Source organism: Hyla sarda, chromosome 3 (assembly GCF_029499605.1).
Source record: "Hyla sarda isolate aHylSar1 chromosome 3, aHylSar1.hap1, whole genome shotgun sequence".
In the NCBI taxonomy this organism is placed as follows: Eukaryota; Metazoa; Chordata; class Amphibia; order Anura; family Hylidae; genus Hyla; species Hyla sarda.
In genome coordinates, this window is record NC_079191.1 from 9,237,057 (window position 1) to 9,259,031 (window position 21,975).

The 21,975-nt window shown below is 42.8% G+C and overlaps 1 protein-coding gene across 4 annotated transcripts in view; it reads left to right on the forward strand.

The window, feature by feature from the left end:
- Positions 1 to 12,506, forward strand: part of LOC130361131 (amine sulfotransferase-like) — a 67,058-nt gene extending 54,552 nt beyond the window's left edge. For all 4 annotated transcript variants that reach the window (XM_056563743.1, XM_056563742.1, XM_056563740.1 and 1 more), the window contains exons 3-7: positions 6,018 to 6,226; positions 8,065 to 8,191; positions 9,242 to 9,336; positions 10,105 to 10,285; positions 12,271 to 12,506. In XM_056563743.1, coding sequence (XP_056419718.1) covers positions 6,018 to 6,226; positions 8,065 to 8,191; positions 9,242 to 9,336; positions 10,105 to 10,285; positions 12,271 to 12,401 — 743 coding nt within the window. In that variant the 3' untranslated portion in view covers positions 12,402 to 12,506. The remainder of the gene's footprint in view (positions 1 to 6,017; positions 6,227 to 8,064; positions 8,192 to 9,241; positions 9,337 to 10,104; positions 10,286 to 12,270) is intronic.
- Positions 12,507 to 21,975: the final 9,469 nt, after the last annotated feature.

Below are 21,975 nucleotides of genomic sequence, written 5' to 3' on the forward strand. Positions count from 1 at the left end.
AATCAAGGGGCATGCTATTAAGTGGGCAAGTTGTCTTAGGCATGTTTTGTCGAAGGGCGTATGACCATGCTCTATCAGTGGAAGAAATGGCCGTGAGGTACGAGGTAAGAGGGCTATCTGTCTGTGTTTGTAATAGTAGGCGAGATTTAAGTGAGATTGGCGAGGATGCATTCGCCACCAATTCCACCCATACCTTGTCAGGGGTTTGCGACCACCAATGTTGCATTTGGTCAAACAGGCTAGCATAGTAATAATCCTCTATATTGGGAAGGCCCAAACCCCCACCAGTCTTGTGTTGAGTCATAATTTTTCTGGGTTTCCTATTTAGCCAAACATATTGGGCGAGTTGTTTGTTAACAGTGCAAAAATAGGACTTTGGGAGGATAATGGGGATAGTATGGAATAAATATAGCAGTTTGGGTAGAAGCCTCATTTTGAATGCCGCAAGACGGCCAAACCAAGACGGAATTGTCTTGGAGTATTGTGACATTGATAATTGGAGCGAATCAGACATCGTGAGAAAATTATTTTTAAACAATAGGGATGAGGGGGATGTTAATTGGATGCCCAGATAGGTAAGTGAGGAGTCCTGCCAATCTAAAGGAAATCTGTTTTTAAGCAAGGAGGTGGTCTCTGGGGGCATAAAGAGTGGGAGTATCTGGGACTTTGTAGTGTTAAGTTTATAATAGGTAAGGGAGCTAAAATGTGTGAGAACGTCAAATAGATGAGGCAGAGAAGATTGTGCATCCGTCAGGGTTAGAATTACGTCGTCAGCAAATAGCGCCACTTTATGGGTTGTTGGGCCTATGTGGATGCCTTTAATGTAGTCATTTTTGTCTGATTGCTTGTGCTAATGGCTCAATAGATAAGTTAAAAAGAATAGGGGAAAATGGGCATCCCTGACGAGTGCCGTTCAACAGGGTGAACTGGTCAGATAAAGCTCCGCTGGAGAACACTCTCGCTACGGGGTTAGAGTAAAGCACGGAAATCGCTGTGAGAATCAGTCCCGAAAAGCCAAAAGCTTGCAGAGCCGAGAATGCGTACTGCCAGTTCGCCCTGTCGAACGCTTTTTCAGCGTCAAGCGTCAGGAAAGCTGATGGGATCTTATTGTACTCACAGTGTTGCATAAGGGAAATAATTCTTCTAGTGTTGTCAGGAGCCTGACGTCCGTATGTAAAACCTACCTGGTCTTTATGTAAGATTTTAGGGATAATAGGCATCAGTCTAGCCGGCAAGATACGGGCATAAATTTTAACGTCTCCGTTTAGTAAAGAGATAGGTCTGAAATTGGACGTCTGATCTGTCGCTTTTCCTGGTTTGGGTATGGTTGTAATCAGGGCCGAGAGCATTTCTTGCGGGAGCGTTCCTGTAACTATAGCTGACGAGAACACCTTCAGCATGTGGGGGAGCAATATGGGGATAAATCTGGTGTAATATTCATTTGGGAGACCGTCGGACCCTGGGGTTTTGTTAGTTGGCAGAGATTTAGTGGCATCTAGTATTTCTTGGGATGTCAATGGTGCGTTTAGAGAATTCAATGCATGTTCCGAAAGACGTAGTAAGTTGAGAGAGGATAGGAACTTATCTATCTGGGGTTGATCAGGTTGAGGTGTGTTAGGGTCTTGATCTAGATTATATAAATGATCATAGTAATCCATGAAGGCGTTGGCTATCGCTCTAGGGGTTAATTCTGGGCGACCGTGGGTAGGGTGGTGTATCATAGGGATGCATTGCCTATAGTAGGCAGGCCTGAGTTTTTTTTGCTAGGAAGGAGCCAGTCTTATTATCTAATGCGTAGTATTTCGTTTTTGTTCTTTTGAGGCTCTTCTCACACTGATAGAGCAGCAGCTTGCGTAAGGAGAGACGCTCAGCGAATAGTAATGAGGAGGTCTCATCAGAGGGCGTTACTTTCTGGATGCCTTCTAATGTGGCTATTTTGGCTATTGCTTCATCAATGTGTAGAGAGCGCTTTTTCTTAAGTGCTGAACCTAACTGAATAAATGTACCACTTATGACATCTTTATGAGCCATCCATAGATTAGTCGGATCCATATACGGGGAGGCATTAAAAGTGAAATATTCAGTCAGTGCATCCTCAATTTTTTTAGAGTGTTCGGCGTGAGCTATCAAATGCGAATTAGCCCGCCAAACAAAATCGTTATGTTTAGGTAGCGTGTCAGTGAGGGTCAGCGTCACAGGAACATGGTCACTCCAGGTCATCTCTCCAATGCCCGAGTTTTCAACTCTATCAATCATATTCTTGCTGGTAAGAATCATATCGAGCCTGGAGAACGACCTGAAGCGAGGGGAATAATATGAATAATCCCTTTCTGTCGCATGATGCAGTCTCCAAATGTCATAAAGGTTTCTGTCTCTCAGTACAGGGTCTAGAGAGACTTGCCTCCTGGTTGAGCCAATCGAGACGTCTAGATCAGGGTTTGCCACTAGATTAAAGTCCCCGCACACAACAAGTTCTCCTTGTTTAAACTTGTCAACTAGATTAAATACCTTGTTAAGAAACCTCACTTGATGAGTATTTGGGGCATATAAGTTAACCACAGTATAAATCACTCCGTCTATTTTACAAATCAGTATGATATATCTGCTGGACGGGTCTACAATCTGTTCAATCAATTGGAAAGCAACATCAGAGTTAATAGCAATGAGAACACCTCTGGTTCTGTATGTGGAAGTGAATAAGTGTGGGTAATTTCTGTGACGCACGCTGGGGGTTTTGGAAGAGGCCAAGTGAGTTTCCTGAATGCATGCTATGGCCCCTTGTCTCCTCTAGAGTTCACGCCACAGAAACTGTCTCTTGTATGGGCTATTTAGCCCATTAACATTGTATAATAGGACTTTGATACCCATGCTTACAATCAGCAGTATTACCAAGATAAACAGTAAGTTGAGCAAGAATCTGTACCCAGTAAATTTAAAAACCCGACACCATACTGGGATGTCACAACGGACACCAAAAATATAACAAACAGAATGAGTAGACAAAAAGGAGGGAGGAAACAAAATTATATATTAAAGGCAAAATAAATTATGTAACTTGGAGGTAGACTATAAAAGTCTATTACCAACACTCAGGATAGTGTGAAATATGCAGAAAAGAAATGTAGTAACTATCATAAGATACCGCATATCACCGTTTTACTATCTGGTTTTCTGTCCCCGGGAATCTCAGGAGGTCTGGAATCTTCGTCAATACGGTCATGTCCCTGAGACCTCGTGGCAGCCGGATCACGCTCTTCAAGCAGACTCCAGGAGCGTAGCGCCTCCATCACCTCCTCCACGGATAAAAAAGCCTGAGTTTTTCCATGATGGACAATAAGAATCTTTGTTGGGAACCCCCACCTGTACAGCATTTCCAGTTCCCGCAGCAACCCCGTGAGAGGTCTAAAGTCCCTTCTTGCTTGGAGGGTGGCAGCAGATAGATCTGCATATAGTTTGATGTCTTCAAAAGGGCTTGGAAGTGCAGGGTGTCTTCTGGAGAATTGTAGCAATTTGTCTTTGGTTTGAAAAAACGTAAATCTCGCCAATACATCTCTAGGTATCTCGTCAGGCAGGGAGCGAGGTTTCGGGACCCTGTGTGCCCGGTCTATGCTGTAATCATACGGTTCTAGATCAGGAAGCAGTGACTGAGTTAGATTTTGTATGTATTTCAGAAGCTGGGATCCAGACACAGACTCTGGGATGCATCTAAACTTCACATTATTGCGTCTCTTCCTATCCTCAGAGTCAATTAGTTTAGCCTGCAAAGTTTGTACTTTTTCCTCGAGCTCATCATGTGCATCCACTAGATCATTGTGGGTATTAGCAAACGTCTCCATATTGGATTCTGTATGTGCCATCTTTTGTTCTAGCACCTGGACTGAGGATTGAAGAGCAAACATCAGCTGTGAGAAGTCTCTCTGCAGGGTGCTACGGAACATTTGCAACATATCTTTAAGTGTGGTGTCTGACACCACCGAATCTGTGGTAGTGTATGAGTTAAATACATCTGTCTCATGCAGAGTCAGGGTATCATCTAGATCGGCAGAGATATTTTGAGTAGCAGGATCACTAAGTCTGGGAAGCTGCTTCAAAGGGCTGATCTGAGGGGAGTCGGAGGAATAAATCAGTCCCTGCAGAGCACGCCCGCCATTATCTGCAGTCTTATCAGGAGCTGAGGCACAAGCACGGTCAGAGGAGGGGGTGGAATCACTGGGTCTTAGCTGTTGCTGTAGCCTTGGGTCTCCGCTACCTTTAGAAGCCACAAAGGACAGTCGCAGGGTCAGTCTAGTGTAGTCAGGTAAGTCCCCTCGCCGTCCTCTCTCCCAGCTGGCTTTTCTGTTTAGAGCTCTTAGGTGCAGAGGAAGGCGGAGTAGCGCGCGGTCCGGCGCCATCTTTGGTGTAGCTGCAGGACGGAGGGGCCGCAGTAAAGAAGTGTTGTAGAGGTTTATAACGTCCATTCCTCAAGGTACGATTCCTGCCCGCAGACGCCATAGATGTTCGCCTGGCTTCTGAAGCAGCCAAATGTCGCTGGTGGCAGGTTAAACTGGCTCTTTAACGGTGGTTTTGCAGGAGCTCCCTGTCTAGGCGGCCATACAGCTCATCGGCCAAACCACACCCCTGATAGATGTATCAGTATGTACATATAGAGCTGGATACAAGGGTGACAACTGATCCAGAATAAATAAAAAATGAATAATAATATAAATAATTTAATTAATAAATAAAATAGGTATATGTGTCTATGGGTCTCTAGTGATAAATAAACATGACGGCATGATTACAGCATATAGACATCAAAAAGAAAATACATTTGCGGTGGGTAAGGTCAGAAAATGTCAGAAAATAACCTCTTAAAAGGGATACAACAGGGAATTCATGTGTAGTAAGTAAAATAGTCCATATCCAAAGGAAGCATCATAAAGACATTTGTGGAGGATCTAATAGTCCATAAAAAATGGAAACATCCCAAAAACATAACATTAAAAACAAGATAAGTATACATTTGTGAGAAGTCCACCTGCACATGTATAGTGGGGGTGTAAATGCCCTTGGGCTGTAGGATTGGAAGAATTTAGGGGTATATGGATGTATTATAAGCATTTGGAAACACGAGGTGTAAGGTAAATGGTTAAGGCCAAATGGATTGTACAACATGTGGTATGTAAGCTGTAAGCGCACTCGGGTAAAGTGCAATGGACAGGTATAATGTTGTATTTCGTAACTTACCACCCAATAGATGTAGGTATAGATGGGGGTACTAGAAAGAAAGACGAATAACCAAAAATGTTTATAGAATAGGGACATATGGGATATGGCTGAATGTAGATCTCTACCAGTAGAGCAAGTGAGGGTTAAGGGAGATCGCAAATACCTGGTATGGGTAAATGATGAGGCACAAGGGGGGTCATGGGGAAATGATGAGGCACAAGGGGAGTAATGGGGAAATGATGAGGCACAAGGGGGGGGTCATGGGTAAATGATGAGGCACAAGGGGGGTAATGGGGAAATGATGAGGCACAAGGGGGGTGTCACAGGGAAATGATGAGGCACGAAGGGGGTCATAGGGAAATGATGAGGCACAAGGGGGGGGGGTCAAGGGAAAATGATGAGGCACAAGGACTGATAAACAGGGAGGAATGATGTGGCTCAGGCGGGATCAGACTGAGGAGCACGGGGAATGATGTGGCAAATAGGGGGAATCAAAGTTGGGGGGAATGATGTGGTATTCATTTCAGAGCTTCCAATTCATTTGTTTTATAGTTATTTATTCATTACTCAAATTTCCCTGTTAAAATTAAGGTGCATGTTATACGCCAGTGCGTGTTATACGCAGAGAGACTAGAAGATTCACCCCGACTGTCAGTCATTGATGGCGAGTGTCGGCTGCACATAGCAGGCGCTGCAGTATTATTTTTCATGCACATTGTTCTGAGTGTGTTCCTTGGGAATGGGTGTTAGAGATGCAGTACGCTGACTAGTCCCTATTGAATAACCAGAAATAATAAAAAATTTTACAGGCACAATTTGGACACAACAAATTCTAAGCCTGATATTTAATGAAGGCCACCGGAATGGAACAGAACAGGTGGAGACTATAGAACGCGTTCCCTGGATCGAGTACAATGTTATGAACATGGACTTTAAAAGCCGCCCATCTCCTCGTCTCTTCTCATCTCACCTGCCTTATTATCTGATGCCGAGAGGTCTGAAGTATAGGATGGGGAAAGTAAGTCACATAAGTATTGTTTCACAGTGTTCTTTGTAATATTGGATGACTTATGTCATGGTGAGCGCTCGGTCCGGCGCTCCGACCGTGAGCGCTCACCTCCCTGCTTCTTGCCTGCATCTGCTACGGACCCGTCTCCTGCTACTGCCGGCAGGGCTGGGATTCGCATTGCGGGACGCGCCCGCATGCGAATCCCAGCCAGTCACTCACCTCCTCGCTCCCCTGCTGCCTCAGCTCTGTCTCGGCTCCGACGCACGCGCGTCCTAAGGGTCGGGGACATGCGCGTCGGAGCTCTAAAATGTGTACGCCCATAATTATGTCTTACACCTGTCCCCACTCTATAAATTCCTGCACCTCCCCCTCTTCCCTGCTGGATCTTCAGTACCCCACAACCTGAGATTAGGTGTTCCCAAGTCTGTTGTTTGCCCGTGTATTAGACCCTTCCGCTATGTTTCTTGACTATGCCACCTTGCCGCCTGCCTTGACCTTCTGCTAAGTCCGACTATGCCTCTGCCTTATCCTACTGTACCTCGCTTCGCCCAGCTACCTGTGTGGTCGAGCCGTGTCGGGGGTAGCGACCTGGGTGCCGCCTGCTGCAGCAAGCCCATCCTGCCTTGCTGCGGGCTCTGATGAAGACCAGCGGCACCTTAGACTCCACTCCTCGATACGGCTCAAGTCATCGGCCTCACAGGTCAGTGGATCCACATCTTGCTCCGTTACAACTTATGAGTAAAATATTGGTCTTTTGGAAGTTTTTCACAAGCAGAAATGGAAATATATTTCTATTTTGTACCATTAAAGTGAATCTGTCAGCTCATATTAATGATAGGAAATGCAGATACCAACAGCGAAATACTTTTGTTGGTATCAGTGGTTGTGCCATTTTTTTTTTTCAGTTTTACAATGGGCAGGAGGAGAAAAAAAAACAGAACATGTGTAACCCAATGCATAAATACATTCAAATTCTTCACAAAGACAAACCTGTCTGATTTCAGTCTTTTTGAAGCATCTCCAGATGATCGCCGATCCTCCACAAATTTTCACTGTGAAATTTGATGCAGGATCAGTGTTGATCTGGAGATGCTTCAGCAAGGCTGGAATCGGGCAGGTTTGTCTTTGTAAAGGACACATGAATTGATAAACTGAGCTAAGTACAAGGTTATCCTGGAAGAACTAGTTTTTCCAGCAGGACAATGCTCCATGCCACACAGTTCAATCAAGGTGCAGATGGAGGATAACCAGATCAAGACCCCGTCATGGCAAACACAATCTCCATACCTTAAAGGGGTACCCCGCCCCTAGACACCTTATCCCCTATCCAAAGGATAGGGAAAAAGATGTCAGGTCGCCGGGGTCCCGCTGCTGGGGACCCCCGGGATCGCCGCTGTGGCACCGCAGTTCGCTCTGTGTGTAATGACAGGCGATACAGGGGACGGAGCAGCGTGACGTCATGGCTCCGCCATTATTGAGGGGGCGGACCGTGACATAATGATGCTCCGGCCCCTGTATTGCCCATAATTACGCACAGAGCAAGTGCCGCAACGGCGATCCCGGGAGTCCCCAGCAGCAGGACACTGGTGATCTGACATCTTATCCCCAATCTTTTGGATAGGGGATAAGATGTCTAGGGGCGGAGTACCCCTTCAATTCCATTAAAACCTTTGTAAATTAATCAAGAGGGGAAAAAACATCAAAAATAAAAATGAGCTGTGTCCTTACTGGGTTAAGAAACGGTCACATTATTTGTTATGAAATATTTTGCATGGCATGGAATTGCATGAAATCAAAACTGTATTTTAATAAATTGCAAATTTTTCCAATTTTTTTTTCTTTTTAAGATTTTATATGTGTGTCGAAACCCAAAAGATGTCATGGTGTCCTATTACCACTTCATCAGAATGATTCCATACCTAAAATATACAATAGACTGGGAAACATTATTTGAGGTCTTTTTATCCGGGAGAGGTAATATAGCAATAAGATAAAATTACCCATTGTATACTGTATATACAATGGGCATGTATTGATTGTATTGCTCAACCTGTTGTATGATGGATGTCAATGACACCTGACGGGCACCACTGACTTAAGGGTTCCACTGTGATATCTGTTGCTATAATGGGAATTCTAGCGCTCCATACACTGATTCTCCTACTGTCAAATCTCACAGAACTTGCAAAAGTTGCTTCTGCAAATTTGAAAGGTGTCTTAACCATTTCAGGTCTATAATATTTTGGTCTTTATTTACAGGGTATTGCGGGTTTAACAGTAGGCATATAGTTACAAAAATAGTTAAGAAACTATAGCTGTGTTTCACCATTAGAGTTGAGCGAACCAAAGCTGTAGAACCTGAGTTCAGTCAACTCAAACTTCTAGCGGGTCTTTTTGGCAAAACCTACTAACATAACATAAGCCATATGGCTGAAAGAAGAAGGATGAAGGGTCACATGATCTCAGTGAATGCAATTATGTCTTTCAAACCGCTCTCCCAGCCAATCAGGAGGCAGTATAGGGGTGATGTCAAAGCTATTATAAAAGCCTATGCACATACTGTAGCTTCAGCAGCCATTAGAGAAATACTGATTATTAGGTGAAGATCTCTGTGAGGGACAGTGAGCAGTAAACAAAACAAAAAGGGGTAGGAGCCACATATATCATTATTATAGTAATGCATCAGAGAGTGTTCTGTATTTGCTCAGTGCAAAATTAGTTTCCATTTGAAATTTCGTGTGACAGTTTGTTATTCAATTGTTAATCATGTGCAAAAAATCATATTTATGACTAAATACTGACTTAGCACTTTTTTGATTCTTACACTAGCAAAGAGCTGGCAAAAAAAAACAAAAAAACCTCGGATCATTCTCATGTAAAACCCTTTGATATTTAGTGGAAACTTTTCGTGCCAAATTTTTTCCCAATATTATGGCACAAAATCTTTTTAATATGTGTCCCAGTGTTTTGAACTTGTTCAACATAAAAACATTCCATAAAGATAACTCCCCTCCTATTCTTCAGTCACAGGTGGCTCATGGTTCGACCATGTGAGGGGCTGGTACACACACAAAGAGGATTTCAACATACTGATTGTGACCTATGAGGAGATGAAGAAGGTAATTGTGATTTATCGGATGATCAGATGTGCATTGTATAGTTGTTGGCATCCTGGCATAACATAGGACCGATCAGTACTATTGGTGATCGTCTTGTACGGTCTAATTATGCAGACTCCCTTACATTTTTCAAAATGTTTTTTTGATAGTTTTCAGGCCCCAACTGATCATTAAAGCAAAATGTTCACTCCTGGCTCTTTGTCAGTTGACTAAGATGGACTTAAAATGTAAGTCCATGGGACTGTCTTGCTTGTGCACACAGAGAGCAGGGAGAAGAGCACTCAGCCACAGCAATCAGTTGGGATCTGTACAATCAAAACTTTTGACACTTTTGTCTCTAGGCAGGGCTTCCCAACCATTGTGCCTCCAGCTGTTGCAGAACTTCAACTCCCAGCATGTCCGGACAGCTTTTGGCTGGTAGTTGTATTCTTGTGGTTGTGCACACAAAGAGCAGGGAGAGGAGCACTTGGCCACAGCGATCGGTCGTGATCTGTGCACTCAGATCCCAACTGATCAAAAATCATACACATATCACTAGGGCAGTGGTTCCCAACCAGGGGGCCTCTAGATGATGCAAAGCTACAACTCCCAGCATGCCCGGACAGCCTTTGGCTTTCCAGGCTTGTTGGAAGTTGTAGTTTTTCACCAGCTGGAGGAACCCTGGTTTGCAAACATTGCTCTAGGGCATAACAAAAGTTTTTTTTTTTTTTTTTTCTAGCAAACCACATTCCCTGTGTTTCGTAATTGTTGTCTTGTTCCAATTTTTAGGACCTTCGATCTGCAGTGAAAAAAATATGCAAATTTATGGGTGTGAACCTCGACGAGAAAGCCATAGACACCGTGGTGGAAAGAGCAACTTTCAAGAACATGAAACATGATCCTCTCGCAAATTATGAATCTATTCCCAGTGACCTTTTAGACAAAACCAAAGGACATTTCCTACGTAAAGGTAAAGTACAATTAAAGTAGTAGCCCGGCGAAAATTAACTTATCTCCTATCCACAAAATAGGACATAAGTAGATGATCGCCAGGGGTCCGACCTCTGGGGCCCCCCACAATCACCAGGTCAGGACTCCGGCACTCTGTGAGGAGTGCGTGCCGTCTACCCGTAGAAGGCACATGCTCCATTCATTTCTAATGGAGCACCGATGATGTTTTTTGTGCAACCAATTGTACTTTGAAATAACACCTTTCATACATAAATATAAATTCTGTTGATTGCAAGAATATTTATTTAAATAAAAAAAGAAAGGATGCAGGGCATATGGTAGTTATGGACGCAGGGCGTACCTGTATGCCCCGATCTCGTTACCGCTGTTTGTATCACACTCACAAGCTGAGTGTGCTTCATATGTGGTTGGTCCTGACTGCTATCAGCAGCCAGGAACCGGGGTTAATGGAGGACATTGCCGATCGGGCTGATGCCCGGCATTAATTCTTTAAACACCGCGATCAAAGTTGATACTAATTTTGGTGCATGTAGTTATAATTCTTTTAAAGTAGTAAAATAAAATAAAACCCATATATATATTGGGTATCCTGCAGAATAAATATGAGGTGTTATTTTTACCTAAAAGTGCACGGTGTAGAAACGAAAGCCCCCAAAAGTTATAAAATGGTATTTTGTTTTTTATTTCACCCCACAAATAATAACTTTTTTGGTTTTGCCACAGATTATGCTAAAAAATAAATGATGTTATTACAAAGGAAAATTGTTGACACAAAACAAGCTCTTATATGGGTCTGTAGGTGCAATATTGAAAGCGTTATAATTGTTCGAAGGGGAGGAGGAAAAAATTAAAGTACAAAAACGAAAATTGGTCTAGTCCTTAAGGCCAAAATGGGCTTAGTCCTTACAACAACAAAAAAAGTATAGCTTAACATCACCCTCTTTAGACCTCTCTAACATTTTAACCCCTTAAGGACGCAGCCCATTTTGGCCTTAAGGACGCAGAAAATTTTATTTTTACGTTTCATTTTTTCCTCCTCGCCTTCAAAAAATCATAACTCTTTTATATTTTCATCCACAGACTAGTATGAGGGCTTGTTTTTTGCGCGACCAGTTTTGCGTTGTAATGCCATCACTCACTTTACCATAAAATGTATGGCGCAGTCAAAAAATTACTATTTGTGTGGAGAAATTAAAAAGAAAACTGCAATTTTGCTAATTTTGGAAGGTTTCGTTTTCACGCCGTACAATTCATGGTAAAAGTGATAAAATGATACCCATGATAATATACTTTTCTATTACTGTTGCGCTTAAAAAAAAATCACAAACTTTTTAACCAAATTAGTACGTTTAAGAGCCCCCTATTTTGAAGACCTATAACTTTTTCATTTTTCCGTATAAGCGGCGGTATGAGGGCTCATTTTTTGTGCTGTGATCTGTACTTTTTATCGATACCACATTTGCTTATATAAAACTTTTAATACATTTTTTATAAAAAATTTTTGGAATAAAATGTTATAAAAAAGCAGCTATTGAGGAATTTTTTTTTTTTTACGTTCACGCAGTTCACCGTACGGCATCATTAACATTTTATTTTAATAGTTCAGATGTTTACGCACGCAGCAATACCCAATATGTATATAAAATATATTTTTTTAACTTTTTGGGGGTGAAATAGGGAAAATGGGGCAATTTACGTTTTTATTGGGGAGGGGGGTTTTCACAAGTCTTGATGGGTTCATGTCACATGAAAAGACATTAGAAACATCCATTTTACAGGAAGACCCCTCAATTATTATTATTATTTTTTTTCAATTTGCTCTTTGATGCTTTTCCCCATATGGGATCTATAATGTTACATGTTATTGGTCAGACAATTTAGCATGTGGCAATAATAAAAAAATGTTGTTAAAAAATAGGAAAAAGGGGGTGATGCACTAAACATAAACTCATAAGTTCTGCCATTGTATATATTCTTTACTAGGGACGGTTGGTGACTGGAAAAGCATAATGACAGTGGCGCAAAGTGAGAAGGTTGATGAAATTTACAAAGAGAAGATGGGAGATCTGCCAATCAACTTCTTGTCGGACCTCAATGAAGAAAATGCCTCCTAGAGTTCTGTTATCATCATAACAACCATGGATGGTCCTCGAATCGCAACAAAGCTTCAATAAAAAATAAATCTGCACAAGCAGTAAAATAAAGCTGCATAAAGTATCCGTAGTTGTTAAGAGATGCCTGTTGGTGTTAAAATGCATACAGAAGTATCAGTTTTTTCCAAACATTCCAAAAATTATCCATTTTTGGGAGTTGAAACAGGATTGGTGTCCCAAATTAGTGAAGAAGAATTATCTTTTGTATAAACAAAAAAAAGCTGAAAAAATTTTCCCTTTTTGGGGATCATGAGTTTTGTATGTAATAAGCCTGATTAGGAGTAGAAGCAGCAAGGGTAATGGCGGACTGGTGGGAGTTTTAGTAGAGAGCATACAGCAGAAGTTGGCGGACAAGTAGTACCAGTCATGCCTGTCTAGAAGTAGCAGCAGCTGTGGTAATGGCGGAATAGAGGAAACCATATTTGCCAGCTTACAGCAGGAGTTGTAGGACTGGAAAAAGTGGTAGCAGCCAGTGTACAGCTAAAAATGAGGTTTTTCAATCTTTGTACTGCATGGACTGTGCTGCACACCGACAACTGCATGAATTTGCGGTTATTTTGGGGACATTTTTGACTTAACTACTGGTCAACATTCAATTCTTTGAACTTTGTTGTTGTCCAACAACCAGTTAGGTATACTGTGTGTTCGATTAAACCAAGAATATATACATACAGGCTCTTTAGAAGTCTTATGCATGTTCAATGTACATGCTTTTTATTGTGCTGTCATCTTGCAACCGGATAGGTAAACAGTGTGTTTAAAAATATAGAAAAAGACTTCAAAAATAGTCGGCACTCACCGTATCTTTTTAAGAGTATCTTCTTTATTAATACTCACATGTCCAGTACAGGGAAACTGTAATGGATAATTTGGGTGTTAAGGGGAGTAATATTTTTGAGATTTTGGAGAGTGGTAGATTTAATGAATTTAGAAATGTTTGAAGGCACTTAACAGGCTTTGGGTAAATGCAAGGAAAATGCTGGCGGTAAAAGGTAATATTGATATCACACCACTAAAGGAGAATTATTTTTGCAAACATTTTAGAAAATGAGTGGGATATAAAAGGAAATAAAGTGATGAATCAAGGGGTTAAGGAAGGGGAATTATTAGAGTGGGACACGTTGGTGCAGGAATTTGGGTTAAAATAAGGAGTTTTGGTTAGGTATATACAAGTGCGAGAAGCCTTTAAAGGGGTTATCTGGGCAAGGAAATCGTATCCCCTATTCAAAGGATAGGGGATTAGATGTCTGATCGCGGGGGGCTCACCACTGGAACCCCCCATGATTTCCATGCAGCACCCGCATTCTATGAGGTGCTGCGTCTCCAGTCTCTGAAAACTTTCTTTCCGGGACTGGAGACGTGGCATAACACCACGCCCCCTCATGATATCAGTCCACGTCTCCAGTCCCGGAAAGAAAAAGCTTACAGGGGGCCCTATCCTTTGGATAGTGGATAAGATGTCTTTGCCCGGATAACCCCTTTAATAAAAATAATGAGAGGTGGAAGATAGAATTACATGAAATTACAGACACAGTGGAGACATCTGTTGAGTAAATTATATAGAAATTATATAGAAAGATTGTAAACAATATAGGTAATATACAAGTCCCAAAATGCAAGACGAAACGGAATAAAAATACAGTAACCACCCCCCCAACCTACGATGGCCCCGACATACGATAATTTCAACATACGATGCTTTTGTATGTTGGGGCCATCGAATGAACGGCTATCCAGCAGTGCAGACTGCTTCATCTGCCACCGGATAGCCATTTTAGGTGCCCCGTGTGGTCCAGTGATGGTCACTCACCTGTCCCCGGCGCTCTGGACTGTGCTCTTCAGGATCCCCTGTATCACTGTCGCTCTCCTTTGTCGTCATCACATCACCGCACACGACGTCCCGTCATCCAATAGGAGCGACGTGCGCAGAGATGTGATGATGGCGATGAAGAGACGATCCCGGGCAGCAGTGACGGTCTGGAGCAGCGGGGACACCCCGAGGACGCGGCGACAGCCATGGAGGGTGATATCCAGGGCATTGGTGACGGTCCGGAGGGGCGGGGACAGGTAAGTATAACTTCCTATACTTTTCATTGCACGGATCCCTCAACATGCAATGGCTTCAACTAACGATGGTTCATTTGGAACAAATTACCATCGTATGTTGAGGGACCACTGTAGAGGGGAAATAGAGGATGAAGAATAGAAGACAATATTTAAGAATCAACTAGAATCATAGAATTGTCTTTATTACACACCAATGCCCCTGAATAGAATGGGGGTGCAGAAATTATACTTATCCAAAGAGAGGAAGCAGACTTTTTTCTTTTGGCTTGGAGGTGTCAACAAATTCAGATATTTCGAATTTGTACACGCTTTTTTTGCACTGTCAACTTACAACGCGGTGTATATACTGTGTGTGTGTTTTATATAACCAAGAATATATGTACAAGTGCTTTAAAAGGCTAATGTGCTATCAATGCGCTACATGCCTTTAAAACTGTGTAAAGGTCCTCACTCCTTTACTCTCTCCTATTGGCCTTGGAGCTTATTGACACATAAACCAGAAAATCTTTGCACAACCTTGGTCATCATGTTGCAAGGTCAACCTGGCATCATTTTACTGCCTCTGCACTTCCTACTTCCTCTGTTCTCCAAAACACCATGGCCCTCATTTACTATTGCAGGTTGTGCGCAGGATTCTGTTGCATTCCGCCCAAAATTCTGTCTGCGCCAGATTTTGCGCGAGAATATGCGCCAGAATTGAAAAAACCCCGACTAACTCTCCATTTTGCGAAAAAAAAACAAAAAGGGGGCATGGCCGCCAGGAAAATGGGGCGTGGTCTCAGAAAAGGGGCGTGTTCCCGACATTTTCACAAAAAAACAACATATTTACTAAGGTTTCCACATAAAATGTGGTTGATTTAAGCTGAGGAAAACCTGACACATCAGAGCATGTGTTAAAAAAAGCAAAATGTAGGGAAAGTGGAAAATGTAGGGAAACCTTAGTAAATACCGTGGAAAATAAATTGTAGGGAATTAAAACCCACAAAGAAACCTACACAACACTCTTAGTAAATGAGGGCCAATGTGTTCCTCATCCCTCATGTTATGTTTTTGCACATTTCCCGATCTCGCGCAATACGGACCTAGAAATGTTCGAAAGTTCTTCGAGCCGCAGCGACTCCAAAATTCAGGTTGAATCAGGGTTCACAGGCTCAACTCACTCATCTCTAATATTGACACACTCAGGAGAAAATGTAACTTTTCATTTACACAGTCCAGTTCTAAAACCTAAACTTAACCACCAGTGGTCACAATGCCTATTATTAGTGCAGAGCGAACTGAGCCTGTAGAAGCTAGGTCCCTTTAAAAGTGTTGGGAATATTTAATTAATCATGAAGACAAATATTTCCCAATTTGCTTCTGCCAGCAACATGGTGCCAAGGCCATGTGAAGATAGAAGGGATGAGGATTGAACACATTAGTGCCATTTTAGCATAGGAAGAGGAAGTAGGGACATAGATACGAAGTCAGGGTAGCCCAGAATACTTTACAACTAGTAATACTACAACTTACCTTAGATTAGCCAATAACGGCTCCCATACAGCTCCCATCCAATTAGGAGGCAGTATAGGAGTGGGACACAGGCAGCAGATAAGACTATGCACTGAGTCGCAGCGCCCATTTTAGGGAGAGAAGATGACAAGAGAAGATCTCTGTGAGGGGCAGTGTGTCAATATCAGAGGCTGGAGAAGCAGTGTACTCCATTTTTACACTAGAGCAAAATATCAGATGCATTGTGGTAGTGTGGGGCTATCTGCTTGTCAGGTCAGACTTAGGCCATGTTACCATGTCAAAATTTCAGTGCCGAATTCCGCATTGGACTTCGGCACGGAGATTCTGCTGCAGCAAAGTCCCATGAATTTTACGGGATTTTGCTGCACTGTGCATACAGCGGAATTTCTGTGCTAGATGTTTCTGGCCGGAAATTCAATTTTATGTGTCCGCACAAAGAATGGACATGTTAATTTTTGTGCAGAGTCCACACGAAATGCATAGCCATCTATGAGACGGCGCATTCCTGTGCGGTCCTAGTGCCGGCATATTATGCTGGTGCACCGCAATGTATGGAATGTCCGCACAGAGATTCTCCACCCGGGCATTCCAGTGTGAACATAGCCTTGGGGTGAGAAGATCTGTCAGGGTCAGTTCAGTTAGTGAGTTTTTAGAGTCCAGCCACAGACAGAACCATTCCTGCACTACAGAATTACATCAGTTGCAGGCTGGTGGATTGCATTTACCTTGTCAGGTCGGGATAAGAAGAAGATCTCTGTGAGGGACAGTTAGCCTCAGTAATAGTTGTGCTCAGAGCCCACAGAACTGCTTCTGCTTCTGTGTAAGAGTAGGGTCACCCTGAGTGCATACGCAGCGTATATGACACTGCAAAAAATCTCCTCAGTTTGACAAACAAAAAATGTTCCTATAGCATAGGGTCACACTGAGCACATACACAGCCTTTGTGATGCTGGGAGAAATCTGCCGGGCAGTGGGAAATACAATGCGTTTTCACGAGGAGCAGGCACACAGGGCATTCTCTGCTCCCAGTGTATATGCAGTGTATTTCCCACTGCCTGGCAGATTTCTCCCAGCGTCAAAAATGCTGCGTATGTGTTCAGTGTGATCCTACTCTATAGGAACGATTTTTGTTCGGCAAACTGAGGCGAAAAAAGTTGTGAGGAAAAGGGTTTTGTGCGCTAGAGAAGATTCAAGTGCTAACGTTTGCAACAGCGCACACATAAAGGTGGTGCAAGTTCACCAGAAAATATTTTTTGTGATCTGAGAAAACACACTACGCAATACATGCCCCCTGCAGATTAAAATTTATACACACACACGGATATATTCGGTGGTGAAAAATCATCCCCCAAAAAATGTATATATTTTTAGAACACTTTTGTCCAATTGTCGCTCATATAAACATTACTGGCAGTTTATGCGACAATTTATTCAGTGGCCCCTTCGTGAAGTCGCACCACGCCCCCTCCATTCATGTCTATGGGAGGGGACGTGATGCCCGTCATGTGGGGGTGTGGCGTGACGTCACAACCCCCGCTGCGGGAACCCAATGTGTTAAACGTACTGTTTGGAACGGCGGCTGTTGCACGGAGTTCACTTGGGGTCCCAGCGGGGGAGGGGGAAGCCCCACGATCAGACATCTTATCCCCTATCCTTTGCATAGGCAATAAGATGTCTAGGGGCAGAGTACCCCTTTTACTCTTTATGTTTGGGTTTGTTCTCAAACACTAAAGTAGCGCCATGTTTTTTTTCTACTTTTTTTTTTGCTTTTTCGTAGTGTAAATTTACATATCGTTATTGTGTACGTTTATCTTTCTACAAGTAAATTAAAGCGTACCCGTCCGATCCAACATAAAAACATTTTTTTATATATCACTCAGTACCTAATCCTGACCATGTACATCTAATTTTTATGTGTCTAGCACCTTTATTTATTTTTTTATTACACTTTTAATTTAGCTCACTAGTCTGAATTCCTCTCAAAGGGAGGGGGCGTGGCCTCACTGTGACGATCTCCACCTCCTCCCTCAGTATGCTTTCTGCTCACATCTCCCCTAGCATTAGCAAAACTACAACACCCAGCTTGTCCTCACTGACAGTAGCGGGACACAAGCTGAGAGTGGGAGGATTTTTCCTCCAGCTCTGAGCCCTGCGCTCACAGCTGTCAATCAAGGAAGTGTGTCCATGACATAGGTGATGATGCATGGACACAGCAGGACTAGTATGTGTCCAATCAGGCAGCGGGGGGGCAGTTGTTTGACTGGCTTTTCATACTGAAAATATTCTAATGAAAGCAATTGCAAAACCTATTGGTTATACATGCTTTACAACATATCAAAAGTTTTTGTATCTGACAGTGCCTATTTAAGCTCTTAAAGGGAAAGGGTTCTTACTATCTACTTCTCCGACCTGTTTGCAGCAGCAAGAGGTTGTCAAAAAAGCTGAAAGCAAAAGCGGGGAAGTTACCCAATTTGCGCAGTTCCCATCAACTATAATGGGAGTTACGTAAACGTTATAGCCCTTTAAGCTAGTATGCCTAATTCACACCCCCTGACTTTATAATCCCGCCTGTTACTCTTTTAAAAGTTTAAATTACGTTTCAAAGGTTTTTATTAAACTTTTCCAGCAGCAATAAACAGCAGCATCACATCTACATCAGAACTATGTGTACATTTGTTCAGTAAGACATATGCAAAGAATGTTACATAAATCAGCAATGTACACAGAGAAAAAAGAAAATTAACCAATAACAACAACCCTCTATTCCCTCTTTCTGTAAAGTCGGCATGCTCATCGGCATGACACGTATGTATATTATAGGAGGGAATGAGAAGAAACAAAATCATATCATAGTCAAGGATAACAACAAAGGTAACAACAAAATAAAGAAAACAAAAACAAGGTGGAAATTATAAGCATTGGTCGTTTAAACTCAGAAATGTTAAAGAATAGCTTACGGTGGAAATTATGAGCATAATACACCCCATGGGTGTCAGTGCATGCGTGAATCCTGACACCATATAAGTATAGGTGACTATCCAAGCTGACTTAAACAGAAGAGTAATGACTATCGACCAAACATCTATTAGGGCTGTCTGCAAACCCTCCGCATTACCCAGTAGGTTTCACAGTTACACCATACACTATCCCTTGGGTACCATTTTCTTCATCCCTTGTGGTATATCAATCGCTAGATTATAATTGAAGAACCAGGAGAGAACTAGCCAGAGGGGGGGAGGGGGGGGGCGGTACGGAGAGGGAGACCAGAGAAGCAGACTGCCGGAAATAGACAAACATAGGGGTAGAGAAAGCACAGAGAAGAAGGAAAAGTTTGAGACGGAACAGGAGAAAGGAAGAGAGGGGAGGGGGGGGTAGGGGAGAGGAGAGGAGGGAGGAATGGGAAAAGAGATGGGGAAAGCCGAGGATATGATTAACTCCTCCCAGTAGTCATCCCTTACTTAATTCACCGAGTACCAAGGTTCCCAGAGTTTCATATGTTCACCAATGTGCCCTTGACCTATTGCCCAAGTCTCTTCCAGTTTACAAATATGGGCTATCAAGGAAATCAAGTCTTCTAAGCTGGGGGAGTAGGCCATTTTCCATTTACGGGTGATCAAAATTTTAGCTAAAACTAGTACCTTACATAAAAATTGTCTTACGTAAGGAGGGAACTTCTGTAGGTCCATCAGCAGCAATGCTGTTTGGGGGGAAAGGTGTACTGGACCTCCCAATATGGTACCCAAGAACCCTTCTACATCCTTCCAATATTGCGCAAGGTTTGGACAAGACCACAATACATGTAACAGCGTGCCTCTTTGTGAGCATCCTCTCCAACACTTATCAGAACTCAGCGGATACATAGCATGAAGTCTAGCAGGTGTGTAGTACCATCTAAGGTGTGTTTTAACCGCAGCCTCCACATGAGAAATAGCCTTTAAAGACGTGCGGGCATATTTAAACGCCCTAGACCATTCGTCAAGAGGAAGCTTCATATCCAACTCCAACTCCCATGACTTCATATACTGTGTTTTTTCTAATAAGGTACCTGAGTTGAAATCCTCATATAATGGTTTAAGGCCCCTAAGCCGTTTAGTAAAATAATCAAGGAAGCTGAGGCTCATAGGTGGTAACCCTAGCCAAGATTGTTCCAGGAAATTCTTCATGCGTAAGTATGGAAATAACAAGTGTACCGGGAGAGCAAACTTAGTCATGAGATCAGGAAATTGCAACAAGACACCATGTTCATATAGATCAGCCACACAATGAACACCCCTCTCGATTTCCTCACATCCAAATCACCCACCACCAGAGATAACACAGACAATGGAGCGGTTCTGTACCCCATAGGAGAGACCTTGGAACTAATCTGCTGGGCGTATGCACAACACTGTTGAGCAGCCTTAGTAAACAAGGAGGTTCTAGGTGGAGTAGTGACTTGCCAAGCATGTAAGAATAACATACATCGAGGGTCGCATGTTGACAACAAAAAACACTCAATTTGAACCCAGGGAACCTCCATTCTTCTCTCCCAACACGGTTTCAGCAAAGATATAAGTGTGGCCGCATGATATCTCCGCATATCTGGGATTCCCAATCCCCCAACAGCCCTATGTTTCGTGGCTACCAAATAAGATGTCCTTGGTCTATTATTGGCCCAGACAAAGGATGAAATCAGTTTCCTCGCTCTGGTAAAAAAGGACAAGGGTGGTTTAATAGGTAGTGTACGGAAGAGGTATAACAGCTTCGGAAGTACTGACATTTTAAACGCAGCTATCCTGCCCAACCAAGAAATTTCTAATTTACCAATAGAACCTAGATCGTTTTCCAATACTTTTAGGAACGGGGAGTAGTTGGTAGAGTACAAGGCTTGTGAGTCAGAAGTCAGGGATGTACCTAGGTATTTAATATTATGTTGCTGCCAGTCTAACGGATACTTAAGTTTTAAGACCTCTAAAAGCGGAGGGGGTACATGTAGAGGCAGGACCTGGGACTTCTGTGCGTTCAACTTGTAGTATGATATAGCCCCGAATCTAATTAGAAGTGACAGCGCTGCAGGGAGGGATATCTCAGGTCTGGACAGCGACAGGATAATGTCATCTGCGTAAAGAGATATTACATGGTCTACTGGACCAACCTTAACCCCAGAAATGGCATCCGTCTCCCTCACCGCCTGCGCCAACGGTTCTAGAGATAGGATAAAAAGCAAGGGAGATAAAGGGCACCCCTGTGGGGTTCCGTTGGTCAGGCGGAAAGGGTCAGACAGAGTTCCATTGGTAAAGACTTGCGACAAGGGAGCTGAGTATAGAGCCTTAATAGCTGTAAGTATTTCTCCCTGAAACCCCATTTTATCCAAAACTGCAAAGGCGCAATCCCAGTGAAGGCGATCAAACGCCTTTTCGGCGTCTAAGGCTACCATTACAGCAGGGGTTTTGTAATAATTAAAATACTGTATTAAATTAAGTACCCTCCGAGAGTTGTCAGACGATTGACATCCTACAACAAAACCAGTCTGATCTGGGTTTATTAAACTAGGTAAAGTGGAGGCTAAGCGCGTCGCAATTAGTTTAGCATAGATTTTAACGTCACAATTTAAAAGGGATATGAGAGCTTTCTGGTTTTCGTCTGGAAAGGATCCGGAGGCCACCGCCGATTCAAAAAACAACAACATGGGGATACGAAGAATGTGGGCAAACTTTTTAAAATACTCATTAGTGAGCCCGTCCGGTCCAGGAGATTTCCCGGAGGGGAGGGACCGAATCACCCTATCCAATTCCTCCACGCTAAAGGGGCTGTTTAGTTCAGCAACTTGGGCTGTTGTTAGTTTTGGTAAGTGAACCAAATCTAAGAAGGCATTAATAGAGTCACTAGTGGGTTGGGGCGTAGAGTTGTCACCGTTCAAGTTATATAAAGTGGCATAGAATTGTTGAAATCTATTGGCTATAGCTTTAGGGTCAAA